This window comes from Saimiri boliviensis, chromosome 4 (assembly GCF_048565385.1).
Source record: "Saimiri boliviensis isolate mSaiBol1 chromosome 4, mSaiBol1.pri, whole genome shotgun sequence".
NCBI lineage: Eukaryota > Metazoa > Chordata > Mammalia > Primates > Cebidae > Saimiri > Saimiri boliviensis.
In genome coordinates, this window is record NC_133452.1 from 53196200 (window position 1) to 53223780 (window position 27581).

The 27581-nt window shown below is 37.6% G+C and overlaps 2 protein-coding genes across 3 annotated transcripts in view; one reads left to right on the forward strand and one right to left on the reverse strand.

Moving 5' to 3' along the window:
- Positions 1-348: 348 nt before the first annotated feature.
- Positions 349-4481, forward strand: TSPYL4 (TSPY like 4). Its single transcript, XM_003938645.4, has one exon. The coding sequence runs from the start codon at positions 464-466 to the stop codon at positions 1700-1702; it is 1239 nt and encodes a 412-aa protein (XP_003938694.1). The 5' UTR covers positions 349-463; the 3' UTR covers positions 1703-4481.
- A 4275-nt stretch (positions 4482-8756) lies between these two features.
- Positions 8757-27581, reverse strand: part of NT5DC1 (5'-nucleotidase domain containing 1) — a 152320-nt gene continuing 133495 nt past the window's right edge. For both annotated transcript variants that reach the window (XM_074397582.1, XM_003938643.4), the window contains exons 9-12: positions 16813-16931; positions 15508-15669; positions 14763-14931; positions 8757-10551 (exon numbers count right to left, since the gene is read on the reverse strand). In XM_074397582.1, the coding sequence (XP_074253683.1) occupies positions 10436-10551; positions 14763-14931; positions 15508-15669; positions 16813-16931 (566 nt within the window). In that variant the 3' untranslated portion in view covers positions 8757-10435. The remainder of the gene's footprint in view (positions 10552-14762; positions 14932-15507; positions 15670-16812; positions 16932-27581) is intronic.

Consider the following 27581-nt stretch of genomic DNA (forward strand, 5'->3'; position numbering starts at 1 on the left):
CCTTAAATAAGGAAGGCCTGTGAGTTCTTGAATCCACTTTCCTACTCATGAGCAGCCTTACGAAACGACTTGAATAAACAATAACCCTTATTTTAGTAAACGTTTTCAGAAACAATAGCTTAGGTGCCTTAGAAATTCATTCAGAGGCTTAGAAATGCACATTAACACAGTTCTCACATGTTTGAGTCTGGTCTACACCCATTTACTTGCGTCGAACTCCCCTTCCAGACTGATGAAATTCTTTCTGCGACAAGAAGACAAAGGAATACGGCGGATTGATAAGCGTCGTCACCGGCGCAGGGAATTCTCGCGCGATGTTAGGACGCTGCCGCCCTGACGTCACCGGTTGCCATGGTAGCACCGCGGCGAGTAAAAGACGGGCGGTGCTAGACGTTTCCGGCAGAGGCAGCCGCTGCGAAGGACAAGGGAAGCTCCTTCTCTCGCTAGTCTGACTTCCACCAAAATGAGCGTCCTGGATGGGGACAACGAGCTCCCTCTCGTCCAAACCGGCGGCCTGGCTGCCCCCGACCATGGCCCAGGAGATCCGGACGTACACCAGTGCCAAGGGCTCCATGAAGAAACCGAGGCGACACAGGTGATGGCGGGTGGGGGCAGCTTGGAGACCGCTGCGGAGGGAGGTGCACCGCGGGATCCGGTGGACTGTGGCCCCCTCCTCCGCTTCCCAGTTGCCGGGAGTCGCGGCGGTGCGGCGACCGAAGCCGGGCAGGAGGATGCGCCACCTTCTACGAAAGGTCTGGAAGCAGCCTCTGCCTCCGTGGCCGCTGACAACAGCCAGAAAAATGGCTGTCAGCTTGGAGAGCCCCGTGGCCCTGCTGGGCAGAAGGCTCTAGAAGCCTGTGGCACAGGGCGGTTGGGGTCTCAGATGATACTGGGGAAGAAGGCCAAGGAAGTGACGACTAGGAAGTGCGCCATCTCAGCAGCATTGGAAAAGCAGGGAGAAGCAGGGGCAGTGATGGAGGAAAAGAAGGCGGCGCAGAAGGAAAAAAAGCTGGCAGGAGGGGTGAAAGAGGAGACACGGCCCAGGGCCCCTAAGATCAATAACTGCATGGATTCACTGGAGGCCATCGATCAAGAGTTGTCAAACGTAAATGCCCAGGCTGACAGGGCCTTCCTTCAGCTTGAGCGCAAGTTTGGCCGCATGCGAAGGCTCCACATGCAGCGCAGAAGTTTCATTATCCAAAATATCCCAGGTTTCTGGGTCACTGCCTTTCGAAACCACCCCCAGCTGTCACCTATGATCAGTGGCCAAGATGAAGACATGCTGCGGTACATGATCAATTTAGAGGTGGAGGAGCTTAAACACCCCAGAGCAGGCTGCAAATTCAAGTTCATCTTTCAAAGCAATCCCTACTTCCGAAATGAGGGGCTTGTCAAGGAATATGAGCGCAGATCCTCAGGCCGGGTTGTGTCTCTTTCCACTCCAATCCGCTGGCACCGAGGCCAAGACCCCCAGGCTCATATCCACAGAAACCGGGAAGGGAACACCATCCCTAGTTTCTTCAACTGGTTCTCAGACCACAGCCTTCTAGAATTCGACAGAATTGCAGAGATTATCAAAGGAGAAATATGGCCCAATCCCTTACAATACTACCTGATGGGTGAAGGGCCCCGCAGAGTAATTCGAGGCCCACCAAGGCAGCCAGTGGAGAGCTCCAGATCCTTCAGGTTCCAGTCTGGCTAATTTCCTGTGAGAAGCTTCTGCACAAGTTTCCTTACCACCTCCTCTTGGACCTATGCTTGGCCAACAGCATGTAGTCTTCCCTCTGCTTTCTCTTCATACTGTGGATTATCTTTTCCTTTGGTTCTTCTGAATCTTCAGTAATCAGTTGCAAGATTGTTGGCTTACCTGCTTGTGCCATTCTTCCTCTGGGCCTTCAGGCTTTTCTGCAATGTGTTAACATGTTTCAAGTGCATGGCCTTCTATGGCTTCAGTGCCAAGCATATGATACTATAGATATACTGTACCATACTGCCTTTCTTTGCATGGCTTGGACCCTGTCTGTGACCATGGTCTTCTCCTAGTGTAAGTGGTTGTGTACCACAAATAATCTTGATACATCTTCACAAATAACTGACTGGGCTTCATACTTTGTGCTGGCTGTGTACCTGATGCCCATGTACTTATGGTAAGCTTTTTTGGTTTTACCACTGCAAGATGAAACTGGTATCTTAACCTAGCCATCAACCCACATTGGACATTCCAGATTACCACCAACTGGATCCCAGCTGCCTTCCTGGACTTGTGCCATCCACTCTACTGGTTATCTGGTAGAACAAGCTGGTAGCTGGTGGGTGACTGCTAGGCATGAATGAGGTAATAGATGAAAAGTGTTCTATGTTATCACGTTGGTTTTCCTATACCTTTGGTTACTCCACATCATGACCAGTTACTGGTGAGTATGAAGCCCACCCCTACTTGCTGTCACCTTCTGGTTGAGCTTTGCTCAGGACACCATTGTCTGCTTCATCAGGAACTATCTGTAGACTTAACTCCCAGGGAGCACACAGGAACAACCCCTACCACCAGGATGGACAGTCATATGCGAGAGTGTCCATAGCAAGGCTGGAACACAGTCTCCTCCAGCTTCGTCTTTCTGACTCCTAGCCAACAAACCACCCTTAATCTGAGCAGCTTCTTTAGGCATTCCCTCTTCTCCCCATCTGCACCCACTCTGAATATGACAAAGTTGCCAGTTGGGGCACCGAGGAAGAGATACTTCTGGAATGTGAGACTTGTTATGCCTCTCTCTCTGTCTCTTTCTCTCTCTATCCCCCTCTTCCTCTCCCTCCTATCCCTTCTTTTCTTCCCTTTCACTCTGAAGCAGTTTCAGCTTATTAACAAAACAAAACTGGCAAAGCAGGCTTTTGTTTAATTTGCCTTCTTCTTGATTGTGTTCAGAGAGAAAAAGGTATGATTAAATGGACTCCAGACTTCTTACTGCCCTCATTCCTCCACCCCACTTCTTTTAGCAAGGTCTGAAAGTTTCAAAGAGAGCCATATAGGTTGTTTAGTTATAGGCAGTGTTCTTTTAGGCAGATTTTGACATCCTTATCTCTTTACACCATCCATTCTACCAAAAGCTGTGTATTTCTTGAACTTTTAGTTTGAGAAGCTGGGGAGAAAGAGAAAGGCCTCACAGTGATGGGTTCAAGACAGGTCCTGAACAGGATTTGAGTGAAGGCAACCAAAACTTATTTTCATTCCACTTTTCTGAAGTTGGCAATTCTTTTTTGGGCCTTGGACTGCTTGGAAATGATCCCAGGATAGCATTTTGTGGGTCAGCCTTCTTTGTATGATTTTGTTACTGCCCTGCTGTCCCATGGGTCTCTATCCTACTGCCTGGCTTTCATGGCCCTCATTTCTCAGCTTCTGCATTTCCTTCCCTGCTCCTAACAAATGAAGAAGCAGGCTGCAGCCTGCATTGTGGAAGGTCTTCAGCCTTCTTGTATGGGATAAGGGAATGTGTAGCGTCTGTGTGGATTTTCAGGGACAAGTTCCAGTAGGTGAGACAGTGATGCTGTCAGGGCTGTCTTAGTTATGAGGATGTGTGGCGGTAAAGACCGTCCACCATCACCTTTTTCCCCTTCGGTTTTGAAGGCCTTGCCCTAAGCTCCCTGAGGGTTTAGGAGGTCTGAACACACACAGTGGAGAGGTTAGTCTAGGTTGGGAAACTGAGTAAAAGTCCAGAAGCAGATATGAGCCTGCTGTGAAGTGGGTTTGGAAAGGCCCACAGGAAAGACCCTGCAGGATCAGGGGTGGGAGGGGAGGCCCCTGAGGTGCTTTCCAGGGAAGAGGGGCTGGGGTTTAAATAGTATGCTTGGAGGGATTTCCTCCAATTTTTCATAAGTCCTTGAATTCACAAGTAGATTTTTGTAAACAGAAATGTAACTCTGGATGCTTTCTCTCGATTATCCTAGGAGTGACCTTTATATGTGTGGAAGATTAATGGTATATGCTCCTTATGTCATTGTTTTTGAGTAAAATCCATTTCCTTTCTCCATTTCAGCCTATGACAAAATTAATGTTTACAGGCCTGCTTTTTGCTTTTAATTGACAAGTGCAAAAATATACCAAATTTGTGTCCTGTGCAGTATAAAGACTTCAGTGAATATTCGTTAATATATTAGCTTGTTCTGCTCTCTGTTCATATATGGCTCTATTCTTAGAAATATAATTTGAATGTGATCTTTGAATAGTCTGAATATTTTACAAATTGTTGTTATGTCTTGTGAAAGTAACCTCAAAAAGAAAAATATAACTCTGTTGTCTTGATATTTCTTGCCCTAGTAATGTACTTGACATTTATGTTCCTAAACAGTGTAAGTACTAGTAGAATTTCTCTGTCAAATTCAATGATGATCATTAGTACTTTTGTCTTCTCACATGTGCTTGAAGGAAAAATAAAATGTCACTACTGTATTTCTTGTTTTCACCAAAAAATAAAAAAAATAAAAAATTCTGTGTTGTCTAGATTAATTTTAAGGTTGGGAAATCATTGAAGTTATCAAATGATACCAGTAACTATCATACTGAAAGTTAAGAAAAAAAAAAAGGCAGTAGACATCAAACCTCTCAAGATTCTTCGTTTGAAAATGGTAAATAAGGAGCCTAACTGCAACTGCATACTCATGAGCATTATTTTTTCTATATAACCAGTGCAGTTTTTGGTGGTAATTGAAACACCATATAGTATCACTTAAAATACTGTTTTCAGTGGAAAACTTATCTATGCACCATCCTTGTTCATTACATTTATATTAACTGTGCCTTCTGAGGTCTAATTTTCAATGAGCTTAAGATAGATCTTTGGAAGAATTATTGTGTATTCTGAGTGCTACTTATATTCTTTTCTTACACCAGGAAAATATGAAATAAAATGTCTAGAAACAAGTGATACCAGGTATCACAATTTCAATGACCAGTAATGATAGTTATGCTGTATAGCAGCGATTACATTAAGGTTTATTGGATAAATACCAATGCATTCTCTATAGTAGAGAGGAATTTAGGGATGCTGCAAAATCTGTGAAAATGAACTGCCAAGTATTTGTAGCCATCTAAGCAAAAATTTGACATAAATGGCCCCAAATTTCTCATTTGAGTTAGAAAATTAATTAAACATACAGTTAAATAGATGCTGACTCTTTGTGTGATTATTACTTGCAATTTCTTGCTGAGTAGATTTTTCTAGGGCTGGAGAATTTTAAGTATTAGCTAGGTTTTCTTTTGCAGCTCTCCATCCATCTTAATCCTAAATTCCCCTAACAATGTTCATTTTACCATTTCAATTCAGTGATTGATTTCTGCATTGTCAACCACCTGTTTCAAGCCTCATTATACCTTTTCTAGGCCTGTTCGGGACATAATCAGAAAATGTCCTTTTTCCTACACTTGGTTTATTATCTGCTTTAGTCTAACCAATAGCATTCACTCTAATAGGCTGGTGCCACATATTTGTTACAGGTTAGCATGGTTTCCGTTCTGTTTAGTCTAATAAAATTAGTCATTAAATTACTTTATTAGGCATCTTATAGGTTTCCTTTACCAACCAATTTGATCACTGCTATATCCCTGCATAATTTCTTTGTACTGCTTTTTCTTCCTTAATTCTAGACCCTAATTCTTTATGTGGACCTCCAAACCAGTTAAGAGGTTCTCCCATTCTCTGGTAACCTAAGACGTATTATTTTAGTCTGCTCAGGCTATAATGCCCTGTGAGTAGTGGTGACACTGTGTAATTTCCCTCATCCTCTCACAGTTTCCTTGGGCTTCCATTTCTGGGCATTCAGTTCAAGCCAGACACTTATAAAAGGCTTCTCTGACCTTATTAGGATCTTCTCTCCATTTCTCCTGGTGCTGCTGCTTTATCTCCAGTTAACTCAAGCGTCCTTAAATGTTTTCATGATTAACGAAAACAAACAAAAAAACCCCTTAACTATATTTAAAACTATTGAGTTTCTGTCCTACAGAATTACTATTTAACCCTTGGATATTTGATCTTGTTTCAGTGACACATTCCCTGGCTTGACAATCTCCTCAAAAGATCTGGGATATGTCAGGCGCTTCCAAGTGCACTCTCATACTACTGTGATAATCCTTGTAACACAAGTTTTATTATTTCCATTTAAATAGTTGAATAAACAGAGGTCCAGAAAGTGAAATTAAATTGACTACGATGCAAGTCTCAGACTGTTGAGTTTTCTGATTTCAAGCTAGCATATCTTCCACTCTATCACAACCATCCTAAACGTGGCATAAAAACGTTAACAAAAACCCTACTGACGTGAGTATTCAGGCCTCAGTTGAAGGTTATGCTTAATCATTCATGAATAGCCTTTGAGAGGGGTATATTTTACCACTTCATTTAATACAGGACTCCATCCAGTTACGGATTAACATGTGAATTTACTTATGTCATCTTTATATGTGCTACACATGAATGAAATTAAGTTTGTTCTCTTCATCAAAGGCATTGAACATTTAATGTACCAAAAGGACATTAAATGTTATACTTACGGAATTTAGCTGCTGAGAATTGTAAGGAACCACTGACATTTCTGTTACATTAAGAGAATATTTATTTTTAATTGATTAAACTTGGTGATTGCTTTTAATACATTTAGATAGTAATTTATTTCTTTTCTTTATTAAACTTTGTTAAGCTTTATTAAACTTTGATCTTTACCAAGGAAATACCACTACCAAAGTACCAAAAAAGGTAAAAAAAAAAGAAAAAGAAAAAAAAAAAAACAAAAAAACCAAAAACCCCTTGTTTTCTGAGAGTCTGTCAACAGGTACGTGGTACAAGAAACTGGTTGACTGGTTGTCAAGCAGTCTGTGTACTTTTCCAGTTGTCATTGTAAGTAATGACCCAACTTCCCTACAGGCCCAGATATCCCATTTTCCACTAAGTTTACTCAAAGATGACTTTTCATTACTCTTTATCCATTTGGTTACTTCAGCACCAGTGAGGGAAATTTACGAAGTAGTTAAGGTGAACATTTAAACCAGAATACGAAGAAAGAGTAGGCCTGCTTACTGATCAATTTGGCTTCCATGAGGAGCAGACCCTATGCTTTAGGACTCCTATTATTCTTGGATTTCTATTTTACTCTTCTAGGTAAGTTTTATATTACAGCTATTTGTTTTAATATATTTGGCTAAATTATGAATTACTTAAGGATATAGCCTGTGTACCCTTTAATCTCTTCTGTCCTAGCATGATACTGTTGCTAAATTGAAGTATGGTTTTGGGCTGAGAATTTGCCCCAGTCTCGATTTAATATTGGAAGACATTATGTATCAAGTAATTAAAAGTATGATTTTTGAGGATCAAACCTGGGTTCATGTATTGCTCTGTCTCTTAATGTAATGTAGGGCGAGCATTGTATTTAATCTCCCTAAATTTCGATTTTCCCATCTGTACAATTTAATAGTTATACACATCTCATACAGTTGCTGTAGAGAGTAAACAAGACAATGTACATGAAGTAGCCTAGTGAGGAGTCAGCACTCATGACCACTATTTTACTATTATTTCTGAGGATAGTTCTAGAGACCAACAAGAGACATCTTTCTGAATTCATTCTATGTGGACTGGACCATGCCCAGGGATTTTCAAGGGTGGCAATAAGATCATACTGTGTGAATTACTTGGTATGCCCTCCAGGCTTTAACAAAAACAGTCAAGTGTATTCCAGTCTTGCACCAATCTAGAACCAACTCTCACGATTGTCTTCTTGTGCTCAAATCTTGCAAAGATGTAAGGGACTGTTACTCCAAAAATGCAGTTTTTAAAAAGCTATCCATGTATTTCTAACATTCAGTCAACATTATTATATCCAGAGAGGCAGTTTGACTTTCCATTTTATGCTGATTTGTTACAAAATAATTATTATAAATTATTTTCATTCAAACTTTCACTAAACATGTATGTGTATTGAAAGTTATTTTTGGGTATGAACATTGGTGGGGAAATAATACTTGATTTCAGTTTAGAGTTCAACAAACTCAGAAGTTGATTTGAGATTGCTACTCATGGTTCTGTTGAAGTTTTTACTACCTCAGTATTCCAAATACCAGACTCTGACAAAACATTTGGTCACTCAGCCATTCAGATCTTTCCTCTAATGATGTGATAAATAGTGGCCAGCAAAGAAAACCACAGCTCCCTTACATCTATTTTTAGGTGTCCTTTAGATTACGAATGTTTGCCTGTATGTGAATATTAAACATGTCTTCTGCTCATTTGTAAGATTTTCTTGCGTCATATAACTTCTTTAAATTTTCTTTTTAATTTTTATGGTGCCACATTTGGATGATTATTTTTAATCATCATATCAAATCAGAAACACTGGCACATTTTAGAAACAATGAAATAAAAATTTAAAAAGTCTAATTACAATCTTTCTAATTATAGAAAAAAAAACTCATTAGAAGAAATACTGACTGCTAGAAAGGAAGGAAACTTAGAAATAAACTAAGCCTTTCCTTTTAAAAGATGGAAACAAGTGAAGCCGAATTTGGTGATAACTTGTTCAGGGTCTTTAGGTAGAACGATAAAGGGAAGACTAGAACTTCTGACAGCTGAATTCTGCCTCCAGGACCCCTGTCACTACTCAGTGGCCCCAAAAGCGCAATTAATTTCTTATTTTCGAGTTCACATTTTTCATTATTACAGTAGTTTATAAGCATTTAAAGATATATTATTTGCCATTTACAGAATAAACATGGATAAGGAAAAATAGCTTTATTTTGAAAAGAAATCAACTTGTTATCTATTTAAAGCATACATGAGATAGCATCTTTCAGTTAGTCCTAAGCTTGATTATTTATGCTCATTGTAATATTCCAATGACATTCTGGAAATAAATTTCAAGTATATCACCTATACTTATTGTTAAATATCAAACAAAGCTACTGTTAGGGAAAAATTTCAGTAATTTTTTTTTTACCTACCCTGAGATACTCATCCCACAGTGTATCTGGGATTTATCTGAACATTTACAAATTTTAACAAAATTCTTTTCTTTCCATTGCATGCATCGATATGCTAAATCCTCCACTACAATCCAGGTAAAATAATGACAGTGTTTGAAAACCAGATACTGAAAATCAGTGTCTTTTCTAATACTGCCCATGACAGACAGAATGAAATTACAATAAACAGTAGCCAGGAATGTATACTACAAATGTTATTTGGCTCCAAGTATCTTGCAACAAATAGCTACTAATATTGACTATACATAGCACATAGAACACAACAGTCCTGGATTGTAGTATACCTGTACAATCCCTTAAAGCATTTTTTTCTCAAACTTTTTGTTCATTATTACTACCCTTTCCAATTACAGAAATCAAATTCAAATTAAATAGTTTTAACTACAGATTTCTTCCTGATGAGATAAATTAAAACTAAGGAATTACATTTTGTTGAATAGGATGATTTTGGAAGTCTACCACCCATATCTAAGATTTTTTTTTCACCCCAAGAACCAATTTTTGTCCCCAGTTGAGAATGTAAGGCTTAAAGTTGATTAAGTAAATTAAACAGTCTTTAACATTATTAAAAAAAAAAACCTAGTGGGTGACAATGGAGGTTGAGATAGTTGACTTCTAGACCATCTCTGTTCCATACTTACTATATGAACAGAGAAGAAATCATGTCTTTATATTTTCTTGTTTTGGAAAATACAGGAATAGCATAAAACCTCATAGCCTGGAAAAATCACTTAATCTCATTGGACTCACTGTTCTTGACTATTAATTGAAAGAACTGGTATAGATCAGTTGGTTTTCAATTCTGGCTGCACTTTCCTAGGGCATACAAATGGTAACAATGCTCAGCTATATTTACCCAGACCAATTAAGTCAGTATTTGGAGGATATGGTCTAGCCAGTGGGTTCTCAAACTATAAGGTAAATCAGAATCACCTGATGAGCATGTTAAACCACATATTGGTAGGCCCCACTCTCAGAGCTTCTGATTCAGCAGGTTTTGGGTGGGATCTGCAAAGGTGCATTATCAAATTCTCAGGTAATGCTATGCTATTAGTTTATGGACCACACTCTGAGAACCACTGGACTAGGCATATGTGTAAGACAGTATGTGTGCGTGTGGTGTGTGTGTGTGTGTGTGTGTCCCCATCCCCAGATGAATTCTAATCTCAAAACTGTTGTATAGAAAACATCAATAAGGTTCTAAGTTCTAGGATACTGAAATTTTAATATAGTAAGAGTTGCTAGACATCAAGATGATTTATAGAAAGGAGATCTATGGACAAATATCAACTTCTTGGTCAATTTTCATTAAAAACTAGTTCCTTAAAGCCTTTTACAGTAATTTTTGAAAATTAACTCTTTTTTTTAAAACTGCATATATGGGTCTTCACTTCATTTTTCAGTAAAGACAACTTATTTGGTTATCAGTGTGTCATCACTTGATAAGACCAATGGAGGGTTTGGATAGTAGCCAGCTGTTTTGGAATTGCTTGAAGAGAATCTTGTAAATTTGTAGTCCAGAGGTAATTCTGTAGAGAGGGAAAAAAAAAACCAATTTTGATTATTGCACAGGTCTCTGAATGCCTTTCATAAACAAATCAGAACTTGATATTCACTGATAATGAAAGCTATTTTTGAGTTGTAAAATTTTAATATTTCTTTTACCCCCCTTCAGTAGGTCTCTGTGTAGCTATTATTATATATAAGGTTAAAAGTGTGTATAAACCAACCATGATTGTAATGTATATGGCTAATAAATACAAACTTTTACAACAGCTATAAAAATGGCTTCTAGGCATTTAAATGTGAATGAGATAACCATGTCTAACAGAATATCCATAAATAGAGAAACATTACATCCATAAATAGAGAAACATTACATGAATATAAAAAGGTTTTAAGGGCAAAGGGGAAGTATCAGGTTATTTTTCACTTCCTATCTCATTTAAAATAATTTAATTTTATTCTTTCTCCCATATCACAGAAAAGGTCTATCAAAGGTCACTTAGGAGGAAGAGTTAGATATCTTTCCCTATTATAATAATGTTTAAGTCAAATCACATTTAGAGATATCTCAGATCATCTCCAGAGCTCTAACTAGTGAGTTTAATTTTAATACTCTCTGCTCAGAAATTTATTCAAAAATATGAAGGCTTATCTGAATAAAAATTAACAAGAAATCTCCCAGGCCCTACTCAGAGTATCAAGTCACTGCTGAATGAGACCTAATAATCTTCTTCACAGTCTCAGGAATAGGGTTACTAAGAATAATCTTCAAAAGCTTAGTGAAATAAGAATTTTAATACATACAACATGGCAACTTTCAATTTAAGGAAGAAGAATCTGAAGTTCAAAAAAATTAACCAGACTTCCAATTCTAACTTCAACTAGAAAATCTGAATAAAATATAAACATGAGACTCAAGTCACTGAGAGCTAAAAAAGCAAGCAAGACTTGAGGAGACACAATTCCTGGGAAGGAGGAACCAGCGGAGACAGGAGCTAACACTCTGCCTCAGCTTTTTTCCTCTGGTGCTGGAGTTCTGGCTGGGGGTAGGGGCCACTACAAGCAGCAGAAAAACCAGTAGAGATTTTGGCAGTCTTGCCAAAGACAAAAATTGAGGGGCTAGGAATCCACTGTAAAGGAAGGGTCAGAGAACCAGACTCGGCTGTGTTTTTCCTCAAACCGTTTGCCAAATGCTGAAGAAAACTTGGAAACTAAGAATCCAAGTGGAAAGCATATGCCTGTATAAAGCAGAGTGGATGTTTTCTTTTTTAGGCAGTTTCTTGGTATTGTGAAAATGGGAGGTTAAGTTCTGACCTGACCTGAGAGAAAGGGGACTTTCTGAGTATCTTAGATGGCAGTTATGTATTTCTGAAAACTAAAAGTTTATAATTATGAAGTGATCTCTCTCATGCGAGTCATTTTTCCCCTTAATATCTACTTTCTTTCATGTTAATGTAGCCACTCTTCTTTTTTTTTGGGTTACTGTTAGCATAGCATTACCTCATCCATCTTTTGATTATTTAAACTTTCTGAATCCTTATGTCTCAGAAATATCTCTTATAAACCACCTATAATTGGGTATTGTTTTTTTTTTAATTGGCTATTACTTGGAGTATTTGGTCACATATATTTAATGTAATTACTTCAGGTTTAAATTAAACATTTTACTAAATCAATTTGTCTTGTTGATTCTTAATATTCTCTCATCTCCTTTGTTTTCTTTTAGATTCTTAAATTATTTTACATATTAGGTTGGTATGTATATCATCACAATTCTTTTGACAGTTATTTTAGAGATTACAACATACATATCTGATATCAATACTGAACATACTCTTATCCTTAACTGTGTAATTCTAGCATGTTAGAACATGTTAATTCTACCTGCCCTACTCTGGCATATATATACTGTTTTTGTCAGGCATTTTAATTCTCTATTTAGGTAAATCCCACGGGACTTTAATTTTTATTGTTTCAAACAGTAAGTATTCATTTTTTATTTTATACTTATACCATATGCTTGTATCATATAGATCCTTCTTGCATCTTCAGTCTTTTCCAATATCAATTATTTTTAATTTTATCTGGAGAACAACAATCTTTATTTCCTTTGGTGCAGGTTTCTGGACACACAGGTTCTCCATTATTCTGTCTAAAAATAATTTACTTTTTTTTCTGTTGTTCGAGATGGAGTCTTGCTCTGTAACCCAGGCTGGAGTGCAGTGGTGCGCTGTTGGCTCATTGTAACCTCCGCCTCCTGTGTTCAAGCAATTCTCCTGCCTCAGCCACCTGAGTAGCTGGGATTACAGGCACCTGCCACCACACCTGGCTAATTTTTGTATTTTTAGTAGAGATAGGATTTCACCATGCTGACCAGGCTGGTCTTGAGCTCTTGACCTCGTGATCTGCCTGCCTCGGCCTCCTAAAGTGCTGGGATTGCAGGCATGAGCCACTGCACCCGGCCAATATTTTACTTTTATTATTTAAAATGTTAACTGGGTATAGAATTCCATCAAGATGGCTGGGCATGGTTAAATGCATTTTACTAAGCCTGGTGACAGAGCAAGACTGTGTCTAAAAAAAAAAAAAAAAAGAATTCCATCAAGATTCACATCATTTTCTTTCAGCAATTTAAAGCTATTATTCTATTGTCTTTGACCCTTCTCTGTTTCTGAGAAGTCAGATGTCAATCTGTTATTCAATCAATCTATATTTGTGTTCTCGATTGCTTTTAATATTTCTTAATTATCTTTGGCATTATCAGGTAACTCTGAATTTGTTTTTTATTCATTTTGTTTCATTTATTTGGGCTTCTTAAACCTTTGGCTTATTTTTTTCCCCCACTTTGAAAAGTTTGTAGCTATTGATTTTGGCTTATTCTCTCATCTCCTGGGACTCCAATCACAGATGCCCCTCAGTATCTGCAAAGGGACCCCTGTGGATATCAAAACCTGTGCATGTTCAAGTCAAAATATGACATAATATTTGCATATAACCTACATACATCTTCCTGTATACTTTAAATCATCACTAGATTACTTATAATATTGAATACAGTGTAAATGCTATGTAATAATTATACTGTATTTTAAAAAATTTGTAACATTTTTAATTGTTGTATGTGTTTTATTGTTTTTTTCTCTGAATAATTTTTAACCACAATTGGTTGAATCTGAGGATGTGAAACCCAAGAATACAGAAGGCTGGCTGTATAGCAATCTTACTTCTTCTCAGTATATCTTTTATGTCTTGGCCTCTCTTGTGTATCTTTTATGATTTTTCTCTTATTGCTTCATTCCAAATATTTTCTTTTGACCTAATTTTCAGTGCACTAAGTCACTTTTCATTTGTGTCTAATTCAGTGTTAAACTCATCTGTTAAGTTCTTAATTTCGTGTTTTAAATGTTTCAATTCTAGACTCTCCATTCTTTTTATAGTTTTTAACCTCTGCCAAATTTCTCATTCCTTCCTTTTGTGTATTTGACTATGATAAACATGGTTATTTTTGTTAGTGTGGTCTCATATCTTTATGTGCCCAGCTATTTTCCATTATGTGCTGAATTCTATATGAATTGTTTTTAGAAATAATTTGAGGCCTAGAATGATGTTACTTTACTCTAAAGAGAATCTATATTTGTTTCTGCCAGGTGTGCAGGGGCACTAATAATCTGGAATCTCCTCAATTCAATTTTAGGTATTCAGCTGATTTCAAGCTGAGTTTTAGTTCCTGTGAAAATGGAGATTTCTTTTCAATTTATTCTTATTTTAAAGTAAAGTCCTTCAGGGTCTCAATATAGAGAGAGTTCACCAGACCCACCTCTCCTTGGGCAGGCCTTCTCCTCCAGTTCCTATTCCTGTTAATTATGAAGTTACTGAAAGGCCCACTCACCCTCTTTGGTGCCCTGTTTGGAATCAGCAAATACCCAGGGGAAAAAGCAGCCTCAAATGCCACGTTCACCTTACTAGCCCTCCTTAGCAGCTTGTCCTGGTATAACTCTTCCCTAATTTTATAATATGCCTCCAAGCTGACTTTTAAAAAAAAATGTCGAACTTTTGTAGTTGCCTCCCACGGAAGTGCTGGTCCTAATTACCTAGGTTGCCATATCTAGAAGATGTTTTCCCCAAAGAAAAATCAATGTTGTGGGAAGATTTCTTTTTCTTAAATACAGGAATTATAGTACTGGTCATTATTGGCTAGTAACGGGTGAAGCTTTACACGTATTTTCCCCCTTACCTGCGATTGCTTCAATACTTGGAATTGCAATAGTGCTGTAAGTACTGATTCTCTTACAAGACCATGTATAAACCAAGGAGTCTTCTGTATTTTCCAGTCCCAAAATTGAATCAATAAAAAAAGAGCCCCATTTTTTAGATGAAGTATTTAGAAGCTTTGCCTTTGGTCCCTGAAACAAGAGAACAGAATAGTTAAAATGGTGATTAATGTTCAATCTCATAATTTTTTTGTCTATTAAGTAAATAAAAACTTTGAAACCCTGTAGGAATCTACAAATAGGCTTTGGGCACACATTACATTTTTGGAACAGGAATCATATTCCCTCATTATTATCCTTTATTTTAAACAGAAACTAGATTTTTATATGCTCAATTGGTTGTTATCTGAAAACTAGCCCAAACAGAACAACCCAGAAAAATAATTTTTTCCCTACAATGAAAATAATTCTCTAATCTATTATTATGATGATGTCTAAAGTATAGTTAAAACATAACTTGTTATAATTTTATTTAGTATTTACTTTTTAGAAAGGAATGAAGATGGCATTATTATTTATTGCTTTCAATATAAATGGAATATGAAGTCAATAAAATTAATACAAAGTTTCAAATTATTAGTCATTTTTAAAAAATATGATGGTTTTCAGCCTGACCAGGATAAGTTTGGAGTCATATAGTATAAAGATACTTTAACTTTCAGACATAAAAATTTTTCTTTCAAGGAAAGAACTACAGGAAACAGTTACCTCATATTTTCCTTTCTTCTCTAGAGGCTCTGACTCCTCAGGCCTCTGCCTCCTTGTGCCTTCATCGCCTCCGAGTTCTTCCAGGATGAGGACTGTCTCCCAATTACTATAGTGACGAGCTGGGAAAATATCTGAATGCATGCTGTCACCAAAATAAACAACCTATAGACAGACAACAGATGCTGTTTGAGGCATAGAATTGTAAAAGAGAGTGGCATTTATTTCATATAAGGAAGAAAAAAAATTCTCAACAGGCATCAGAGTATGACAACTAAAAATTGCATAAACATCTTAAACTTCTTTGAGTAACCTCACAGGTGACCATCAACTTGTCTTATTTGATTTACTGGGTGCCAGATTTGTCTTAAGAAGTTATACAACACATTCACAGGTGGAAGAGAGCATAAGGTGAAATAAGTGATTTTATTCAACTTTCCTAAAGAAGTGAACTTATATGTTTATATATATGTTTACAATTATTAATAAAATGGCCCCTGCAGTTGAAGAGCTGGTGAGGTATTAGACAACTTGTTATAGTAGGTTAGAGATAATTAAAAGTGCAAATCACAACCACTTTTCAAGAGTTTCTAGGCTCAACTCCAAATCTGCTGAAACAGAACCTATGAGAGTGGAGTTGGGCATGTAGAATCTGGAAAGTTCCCTAGGTAATCTGAGGCAAAACTCCATTGACTGAGTTCATACCTCTCAATTTTCAGATGTGAAAACAGAGTTAAGGGATAAGAGAATCAGCATCTGCAAGTCAGACTGCTCCATCCATTAACCCTCAGGAGTCCCCAGGGGACTGTGACATGGTGACAGCCAATGAAGCAGGGCTCTGTTATCCCATGATCTCTCAGCTCATGGAAATTCTGGTAAAATGATTTTAGAAGAAAGGGCTCTGCTGTTAGAAATGCACCAATGTCCAACATCAACAACATGATTATGTTGTCAAAAACAAGAGTATCTCTAGGCTAGTCTGTGGCATAATTTCAGTTGTTTTACATACACTTTTTGGATGGATTGTTATCAGGATAACATTCCACAGGCATCCTACACACCCATACACTCACTAAATCTGTGGTGCCCTGCTTGGAATCCTTGTTCTTCTCTATCACAGATAGACAGCTTTGACATTGATAAAGGAAAGCCTTAGTTAAACATTTAAGAGGAGACATTTGGCAGATAGGCAGAGGCAGATGATTTCCCCCACAGATGAATAAACTGAATGTACTGAGAATGGTTTTAGTTCACAACTGCTTATGTTTGCTAGTGGGTGCTGAGGACTCCTCCGCAACTGGAAAATACCTTAGGTTCAGGTTTGCCAGTCATTTTCTTCAGAAGTTCATACAGGTGGACAGCGTTTCCTTGGGAGTACCAGCCAGGTTTATCCAGAGATGGCAGTGCCTCCTGTTCCTCATCATTCTCTGAAAATACAGTTTGACAATCATATACTTTTCAATCAAGTGAGAGTAGCCAGTTGGGCATATCACACGTAGGGCATGGCTGCAGGACATGTACAAACAAGAACCTTGTCAGGGAGGGAGCTGGCATTCAGTGGCACTTACCATATTATAAGGCCCTTATAGGTATATACTTTTAAATCCTATGGCCTTATTAATTGGGGAAAATAAGGTTCAGGGAAGTTATTTTGCCCAGGATCTCAAAGCTGGTAAGTGATTTATTCAGTGATTAGATAGACATCTGCTTGACATCATGCCTCTAATGCTACAAAATGGTTTATTAAATAAACAACACGAAGTCATTAGGTGTTCTTTTTTTAGAATTGGGGGTGAGGGAGATAAGTTTTTAATTAGTAGTTTATCAGATTCAGGTGTAAATTTTGTCTCCTTGGTGCCTCAAATGCTTTACCCTAGTACCAGCTTTGGGGTGGGTGAGGAATAAAATGACTATTTGCTGCCAAAGCACAAGTGTGTGGACCATTCCAAGTTGTCCTCTCCCAGCACATTACTTGCCCACTACTGTTAAAACAAGGCTGGTGAAAGAGGTAAATGTCTTTGCCTTTCTGAAATTTGCCCATGATTCTATTCCTTGTACACGAGCTGAAAAGCTGAAGAGAATCTGCCTACCAGCACAATGATAAAGGAAGACAGAGTAAGGTTTTATGAAATACATGATATATCAGCAGAGACTTTGTTAGCTGTTGATACAGCTTTGCAAACTGTATGGAGAAAAATAACCTTCTTTTTCTCACATCAATTGTACGATTTCTGATTTTAAAAAGGTTTTATTCCCACCACTTTTTGGTCCTTTCTGCTGTGCCACTAAGAATCTTGACATACAATCCTATGTTGGATACATAGGTTGTGTATAAAAAAGCTTATATAATTAGAAGGGTCCTCTTTAAGAGAACAAATACAGAATTAACAATATAAAATTACCATGGTCCCTGCCAGGATTTGGAGGAGATAAATGAGGGGGTCTTAAAGCTTAAGTTTCATTGGCTTTGTTGTAAATCAACCCTAGAGTAGGACAGGGAGAAAACAAAGGGTTTAGAAAGGAGGCAAAGATGGGTAAGTCAGTCATTCAAAATACATCTCTGGCAACATTAGTACCTTTAACTAAAATCTAATTTTCCCTAAAGAAACTAGATGTAAAAGTCATAGACAACCACACTAAATCTCTGCTTCATTTATAACATAAAACATCTTGAATATGGTATTAGAGAATTTAACATTCACAAATTAAAGATTTGTAAATGGTACTGTAAATGGTCAATGTAACTGAAATGAAATATAATTTACTAATCCTACAATAAAAATGAGTCAAATATATCACAATAATAAGGTGTATTTCTGCATAATCTCAAATATTTTGAACAAAATTCTAAAAACACATTTATAGATAATTAAAGCCAAATTATAGCAACTAGCAGCTTATGTTCAAAAACTATTTATGCCTATCTTGCTGCCATTTCAGCGGCCAATTTTAAATTCTTCTGCAAAATTAAATGAAAATCCCACTATTCTTTAAAGAAAGAAGTGATAGGAAGTCAAAATCATGTATTCGCCTAACATTAAAAGGGTCTACAAATATTCACCACATTCCTGGAGAAACCCAGTAAAAAGTGATCACTTCTCATGTCTGTTTATTTACTGAAATGTCTTAATATGAATATAATGTGGATTTGAAGGCAACTGGAAAATGAGTAATTTACAGAAATATTTCTGAAAAGACTTACGGTTGATATGTAGATGTCCACTTTGCAAGGACAGTGGGAAGATAATCTTTCTAATACTTTAGAAAAATTAAAAAAATCTATAGCTTTATAATTTTTCAAATGTTGAGACTCAGTAATCTAATAGGAAGCAAAAAACCCAAATCAAGTAAAAACAACAAATTTAATTCATACAAACATCTCCCTTCCCTATTTCCAGCCTCTACACTGGAAACTGCCTTAATGAATAATTAATCTATGAGGGCAGCTGAGGCTGCAGATTCTGGCAGAGCCTGCATAGCTAGGAAACTGCAAGACTCAGAAAATTATTAATTCCTGCAGTAGAGAGCCTGTTTGGACTGTGAAAGCCATAGAACTGAGGTGGAAGCTATATAGTACAGAGGAACAAATTCATGGAAGTTTTAAGCACAGTGTTTATAAACCCAAATAAATCATTTTTTAACATTATTTAGATAAGGTGCTGTACTTCTTTTCAAGGTCAATAGAAAATAGTTATATATACCTCTATTTTTTACATAATATTAAAAAATGTAGGTTGGCACGGTGGCTCACACCTGCAATCCTAGCACTTTGGGAGGCTGAGGCAGGCAGATTGCTTGAGTCCAGGAGTTCAAGACCAGCCTGGTCAACATGATAAAACCACCATCTCTTAAAGAAATACAAAAATTAACTGGGTATGGGGTTGCACACCTGTAGTCTCAGCTACTTGGGAGGCTGAGGTAGAAAAATTGCTTGAGTCTGGAGAAAGAGGTTTCAGTGAGCCGAGATCACGTCACTGCACTCCAGCCTGGGTAACAGAGGTAGACACTGTCTAAAAACAAACAAACAAATCCCCCCAAACCCAAAAAAGTGTCCTGAAAAGAGTATAGTGAGTATACTGATTTTATAAAGTTTATTTAAAAATACATTAGAAGATACAGAAAGATAAAGATAAAAAATGTTAGAAGACATTAAAAAAAAAAAAAAGAAGACAAAGGGTATAGGTGGTGATGATGATTTGCTTCCACAGTTTTAAAATGAGCATAATAAAAACGCTTACCTCACTGAGTGGTGGTATAAATAAATTAATAAAGATAAAAATAAAGCAGCTGGGTGCGGTGGCTCAAGCCTGTAATCCCAGCACTTTGGGAGGCTGAGGCGGGTGGATCACGAGGTCAAGAGATCGAGACCATCCTGGTCAACATGGTGAAACCCCGTCTCTACTAAAGATACAAAAAATTAGCTGGGCATGGTGGCACGTGCCTGTAATCCCAGCTACTCACAAGGCTGAGGCAGGAGAATTGCTTGAACCCAGGAGGTGGAGGTTGCGGTGAGCCGAGATCGCGCCATTGCACTCCAGCCTGGGTAACGAGTGAAACTCCGTCTCAAAAAAAAAAATAATAATAATAATAATAAAGCAAATAGAAAAGTGTCTGCCACAAAGTAAGTGTTTAAGAAGTCTTAGCTGCTATCCCTTCAATTTACAGGTAAATAAATGGATATCTGGAAAAGTTAAGGAATCCTGGCCAAAGTCACTGAAATGTTATAATAAGAGCCAGGACAAGAATTGACTTTGCCTCCTTATTCCGAAGGATTTCAAATTGGGGCGAGAAGAGAGAGTAAGTTGATAGTCCCAGAGAGCACTTCCGAATTTGGATTCCTGGACCTGAATGTGTCCCATGGTATTGCCACAAACAGGAAACAACTATAGCACAGAATAAACCTTTATCTGGCATCCCTGAGGACACCCATAAACTAACAATTCCCACTTAGGATGGAGCCTCAGCCAGTCTCCTATGAGATCTTTATATAAGGTCCAAATTTAGTACTGTTACAATCTTCCATTTATATTGAAAACAGGTCAGCAATGAATAAAGAAAAGAAGGAGGGTTTTAGAATGCTCTTTGAACTGAATTTTATAGAGTTTATTATTTTCACAATTTCCCTCAAATTCACTGATAAAAAGCTTTATTTCATAAAAAAGCAAACCTGTATTATTTTCCTAAAATTCTACTGTCTCTGCTTTAATTTAAAGCAGTCTTAAGTTAGGTAAAATATATTAATTGAAGATATTTTTCTATAAAAATATATTGTTAGGACGAAAGTTCTACAAGATATAAAAATTATTCTTCAAACCCTTTAACCTAATCACTAATAGATGTTTGGGTTCTAAAATAACTATAAAGGAGAAAAACTCATAGAACAAAGCTCAAATTTGTTCTTTTAGCCTACAAACTACCAAAAAACTGACCTAATGAAGTTAAGAAACAAATGAAAATTGAATAAAGACATGGAGAAGCAGTCAATTTAGGCAAATAAGTCAAACTAAAGCTGTCTTAGAAACTAATTTGTTGGCCGGGCGCAGTGGCTCAAGCCTGTAATCCCAGCACTTTGGGAGGCCGAGGCGGGTGGATCACAAGGTCAAGAGATCGAGACCATCCTGGTCAACATGGTGAAACCCCGTCTCTACTAAAAATACAAAAAAATTAGCTGGGCATGGTGGCACGTGCCTGTAATCCCAGCTACTCAGGAGGCTGAGGCAGGAGAACTGCCTGAACCCAGGAGGCGGAGGTTGCGGTGAGCCGAGATCGCACCATTGCACTCCAGCCTGGGTAACAAGAGCGAAACTCCATCTCAAAAAAAAAAAAAAAAAAACTAATTTGTTCCTAGATACAGCTATGTCTTACTACAATGAAGTAAATCTTTTTATTTTCTTATTGTAAAAGCATATGAACAATACGGACAAGAAGAGTCTAAAAAACAGTAAACTTTTTGTCAGCATAAAAGTTACAAAATAGATATGGGACAATGACACAGTCAAGGCTAGGCTGAGAGCCTTGAATAAAGCTAAGTGAAACTTACGACAGAGAGCAGAACCTGTGGGAAGTTTTGTATGCCAGAACCACTGATCTCAGCTCACAGTGACTGCTGCCTCCCCCAAACTCCCCAAACACTTGGTGCCACATTTTATTAACGTTTAAAAATACGTAACTGAGATTTTTTTCTGAATCAGTAATACATTTGCATGTTTTTAAAGGCTCATTTTTGAACTCCATTTGCTATGCACTCACCTCTTCTGCAAAAGGCACTCTTTTATGCATATAAAAGCAAATACGAATTTGAGTGTATTCTTTTCCTCTATGTTTTTACACATTTGTTAATACATAATCAACATACAATAAATTGAACATATCTAAAGCATACAATATGATGAGTTCTGGTATATGTATATACCTGTATGGGCTGAATTATGTTCCTCCCCAAATCATAAGTTAAAATCATAACCCCTAGTATGTCAGAATGCGACTATTTAGAGATGGAGCCTTTAGTGACTGGATTAAATAAAAATGAGGCTCCCAGGGTGGACCTAATCCAATACGGTCTCCTTAGAAGAAGATGAGATTAGGACACAGATAGACAGAGGAAAGACTACGTGAAGACACAGGCAGAAAATAACCATCTACAAACCAAGAAGACAGAGGCCTTAAAAGAAACCAATCCTGCTACAACATGGTTTCAGACTTCACAGCCTGCAGAACTGCAAAGAAATAAAATAAATTTCTGTTGTTCAAGCTATCTAGTTTGTGGTATTTTGTTATGTCAACACTAGCAAACTGATGTAATATTCATAATTTTTAAATGCTTTTAAATGCTAATATTAGAATAACCTGCGCGAAGCTCTGCAGCTTGCTGTTTTTAAACTATTTTGTAGTTTAAAACAGTCCTCTATAAATAGACATGTGAGTTGTTGCCAGTGTTTTTTGTTACAAGTAAAAAGTTACAGACATGAGAGGATCTGCACAGCCTGGTGGGGCCAAACAGAATCTGAGCTAGAAATACAACTCATTTTCTTTCTCATCTCACTCTTCATTTCTACTATATTTCACAGAATGTTTTAGGCAGTAGATACAGCAGTGCATGAGATGGCCCAACTCTCTGCCCTAAGCATCCTTGGGCTCTCTTCCCTAAGGATGCTTATATTCTGGTGGCAATCTCTGACTTGTTAGGGGTTATTAAATAATGAATTATGATTAAAATATACTTATAATTTTTATTTCTAAGATTCCTTCCTGTATATATGTATATTGACTGAACAGTTCATATTAACTTTTATAAATCCCCTCCTCAATTCTGGGCTAGAAATTTTTTTCTCCAATTGTACATTTTCATACACAATTTCTCTGTATCTTGGCATCGACAGGTAAGACATTTTTCAAGTAAAAAGTCTAGTAAAATGCTTGTGTTGGGGGCTATAACAGGAAAATTATACTGTTAAAGAAAATAAATACCTGATCAGTGAGCTGGAGAAAATTTAATAGAATAAAAAGTGTGATTCTTACCCTTATCTACTTTGGTTTGGGGGAGTTTGCTATTCATTCATAGTTCTTTAATAATTAAGAGCAGCTAATTCCTTCAAAGTATTTTCTTTGGGTTTAAATATGCTTAATTACTGCTATGGTTTGAATATTTTTTCCTCCCCAAACTCATGTTGAAACTTAATCCCCAACCTGAGTACTGCCAGGTGGGTCCTTTAAGAGGTATTCTATAATATACAGAAAATTGCCTAAGACAATTAACTAGCTCATTACCAAACCTAATACGATGGGAAGTTTATTTCTTTCCAGAATAACAATATTCTGTGAGAAATAAATTTCTATTTTTTATAAGCCACCTAATCTATGATATTTTGTTATTATAATACACTAAGGTGTACCCACAGCATAGTAAGCACTGTGCCTAAGGCCCATGATACTTTCAAGGGCCCACAAAAATGTTTTTAATTTCTTTCAAAATCAGAAGAAAAGATATAAACTTTTAGGTTGAAGAAAATGCTAATATATTTACCTTTTATCAATGCAGTTATAAATATATATTTGTGTATACATATTTGTTATATATCTATATATTTATTACTATATACTTACAGTGATAGTTAAAAAAACAACAAATGCAAGGTTAAAAATGTGCAGACATGAGATATATAATTCAAAAAAGTTATTTTAGGGCTTAAACAAGTTTGAAGATCAGAGTTCTACCAGGTAAGTGGAACAACAGGAGACAGACTGTCCTATTTCTCTGGTAGAATACATATCATATTCATCCTTATAAATAGTCTCTTTGAGTTGTTCAATAATATTTAGAAATTCCAGGAGTCTTCAAGATATAAAAAGACTTTTAAGGAGTGGTGTATTTTTAAGAGAATTGAATGCGTGTGTGTATACATACATGTACATATGTATGTATATGTAAAGATAGATGATAGACAGATAGACAGACTAGGAATTAGCTTACCTGATTGTGGGGGCTGGCAAATCAGAAATCTGTAGGGCAGGCCAGCAGGCTGAGAATTCTCTGGCAGAAGCTGAAGCTATAGTCCAAAGGCAAAACTTTTTTTCTTCCTCAGGAAAATCTCAATTTTAGTCTTAAGACCTTTCAACTGATTGGATGACACCTATCCACATTATCAAAGATATCTCCTTTATTTAAAGTTATCTGACTATAGATGCTTACTCAACTACAGAATACTTTCACAGCAACATTTAGATTGATGTTTAATTGGAAACTGGGTACGATAGCCTAGCCAAATTTCCACATAAAACCAACCATCAACAGTGCTCCAGAGAGAGAGAGAGAGAGAGAGAGAGAGAGACCCGTCATGTTAAGATCTAAAAAAAAGAAAAAAATAGAGGAAAAAGTTCTTTAAGAACGCTTAACCACATTTGTTCTTACATGTTTTTTGAGGCCAGATTTTATGCCATCTGTGTTAACCCCTCCCACATAAGTCTATGCCAAGCATTTTGTTAAAAGTGCTCACAGCAGAATTTACTGAGGTAATGGAAGTGTCCTAAAACTGGATTGTTGTAATGCACAACTGCACAAGTGGGTAAATTTACAAAGAAAAATATTCACAAAAAATGGGTGAATTTTTTGGTATATAAAAATTACAGTGGTACATGGAAATTATATGAAAATAAAGCTGCTTTAAAAAGTGACCTGAACAACATACTATGTTTCCAAGGTGGGACACGGTAGGTATTCTTATATGTTGCTGTTGCAAATAGAAGATAGTATGACCCTTGTGGAGGGAAACTGGACAATTTCTAGCAAAACTGTATGTGTTTATGGACCTAAGCGTTTATAATGATTTTTATTACCATATTATTTGCAATGGCAAAGACTGAAAACAATTCTTTCCAGAATAGTAATATTCAAGTAAATGCATGCACTAAGACATTACTCAGTTACTAAAATCTGTCACTGGTGGTGCAGGAACAGGCAGGCAGGGCTATATGCAATGCCTCTGATTAGAAATCATGGCTTTGTCTGTCACATGCCAAACTTATCTTGCTATAAATTCAAGCAAATCAATGGGCAAGCCGCAAACATCTAGATTAATAAATGTTTGACTAGTATGCTGATGAATTCAGCCTTTTTCATTCAGCAAGCATTTTTTAAATTGCATTTTAGGTTTTGGGGTACATGTGAAAAACATGCAAGATTGTTGCATAGGTACACACATGGCAGTGTGATTTGTTGCCTTCCTCCCCTTCACCTATATCTGGCAATTCTCCCCCTGCTATCTCTCCCCACCTCCCCACCCCGCGCTGTCCCTCCACTATTTCCCCCCAACAGTGTGTAGTGCTCCCCTCCCTGTGTCCATGTGTTCTCATTGTTCGACACCTGCCTATGAGTGAGAACATGCGGTGCCTGATTTTCTGCTCTTGTGTCAGTTTGCTGAGAATGATGGTTTCTACTAGGTTCCTCCATGTCCCTAAAAAGGACACAAACTCATCTTTTTGATGGCTGCATAACATTCAGCAAGCTTTTAATGTTATTGGAATTGTGCTAAAGACAGAAAGACCCCTGCACATAGCTGCAACCCTCAGCACCAACATCCCAGTGACAAAGTTCATCAATTTCCCAACTGCGGCCAAGTGAAAGCACTAAACAATACAGAAAAAGAAACAGCTCTGACTCGTGCTGCAGAGGGAAGCTATCACAAAGGAAATGTGATTTGTATGTCTGACCTTAAAGCAGAGGTAGGCAGTCACCAGAGAGAAGCGGGAGAAGGCATTCTACCTATATCTATGCTACTCAAATGTGATCTTCCAACCAGTAGCATCTGCTTCAAAGACAATATATTTAGAAATGCAGAATCTAAGGTTTCACCAGGGCCTCTGAATCAGATTCTCCATTTTAACAAGATCTAGGTGTTCACTGTGTATACTAAAGTCTGAGAAATGCTGATGTTGACAGAACAGCAAGAACAAAAACTTGATATAAGAATAAAAGGCAATCATTTCAGTAGGAGTAATGGGTAGTTTTACAGAGACAGAGTAAAGGAGGATGAAAAGGTAATTTAGGAACCAGATTGTACAATTCACCTTAGGATGCTATATGGAATGGAAATCAGTGAAATACTGTGTGCATATGATTAAATATACTTGTGTCTAAGTAAATAATAAAAAAGACAGAACTCAAAAATAGAAGTCTGTGCTAATGAAAAGTATTTGGAGAGAGATCCAGGAGGAGTTAGAAGACCTAGTGGAAAGAGAGAGGAGGACAGAGATGAGAGATTTCCCAGGTATATTAAGCAGGATTTAATGCATAGCATACTGGAGGTAAAAGGGTGAAGACAATGGAGGTTATTAGTTGGAGAAATCTAACAGATGGTCAAGTAAGGAAGATAAGACACACAAGGTGACCAGCATGTTTGGTGTCTAGGCAAAAGGAGAATCTCGAGCTTGATTTCAGAACAGAGTGGAGCTGCCTAGTGTGGAGAAGGAACTATGTATGGGATTCAGGAAAACAGGTCTCAGGGAAATATTTGGAAGTCAGAGTCTGTACTGGCCGACAGCTGAGGCCAAGGGCTGAGAGAGAAAGGAGAATACAGAGTTGGATCATGATTTTCACAATGGCAGGCAGGGACAGGAACTGAGTTAGCAGCATTGGTGACACCGCAGTGAACAAGGCTCCCTCTCCAATGATAATTTAATCTTACAAGACAGACTCCCCAGTATCCCTGCCCTCAGCACTGGTGAGGATCTGGTGACACAGTGCAAGTGACAGAGAACAGAGAGGATCAAGATTTTGCCTGGAAGACGCTTTTCCCCTCCATCCATCCTTAAGTGCTGGCAGGAATCAGACTGGTGGGAGGAGCTCAGTACCGACTGGCCCTGGCATCATTATCTACGCTCTTGCTACCATGACAACCGCTGACGTCAAACCTGTGCAACTGCTGAGGACACGCTGTATTCCATGTTTTGTTCGCTGTGCCTTCCACCCCAGACTCAGCTGCATTAATTTTACTTTAACCGTTTGGAGCAATGACTTAATTTATATACCAGTGGAGGTTATAGCAGCGGACTGACATGACTTGCATTATATAGTAACATTAAGTGCCATGGAGGATGGTTTGAGGGCTACAAGACTGGACAGAGGCAGGGAGATCAGTTATTAAGTACTGTGATAATTCAGACGTGACGTATTAATAATATTGCGCCATTCTGCACAAGGGATGATACCGTAAAGGGTGGGAATGTAGGGAGGACAAAACCAAGAAAACGGAAGGACAACTTAAAAGGGAGGGAAGAAATGAGGGTGACTGATTTTTTAGCTTAGTGCAAAAGTAACTGCGGTTTTTGCTGAGTAGCTTGGTGAAGGTTTGTGCTTGGAAAAGTAACTAAAATGTAATTATGGAATATGGGAAGGGGGCATGCTAAAATGGGACAGGGATTTAATAAGCTGTTGCAAGCACATCGAATTTCCTGCAGCTCTGGGGCTGTGAGATGTGAAGATTTTAGAAGATAGAAATAGGCTTCTGAAGGTCAGAGAAATGTGAAGCCCAGAGATAAGGAAATGTCAACCATCAGTGTATAGATGATAGTTAAAATCCTTC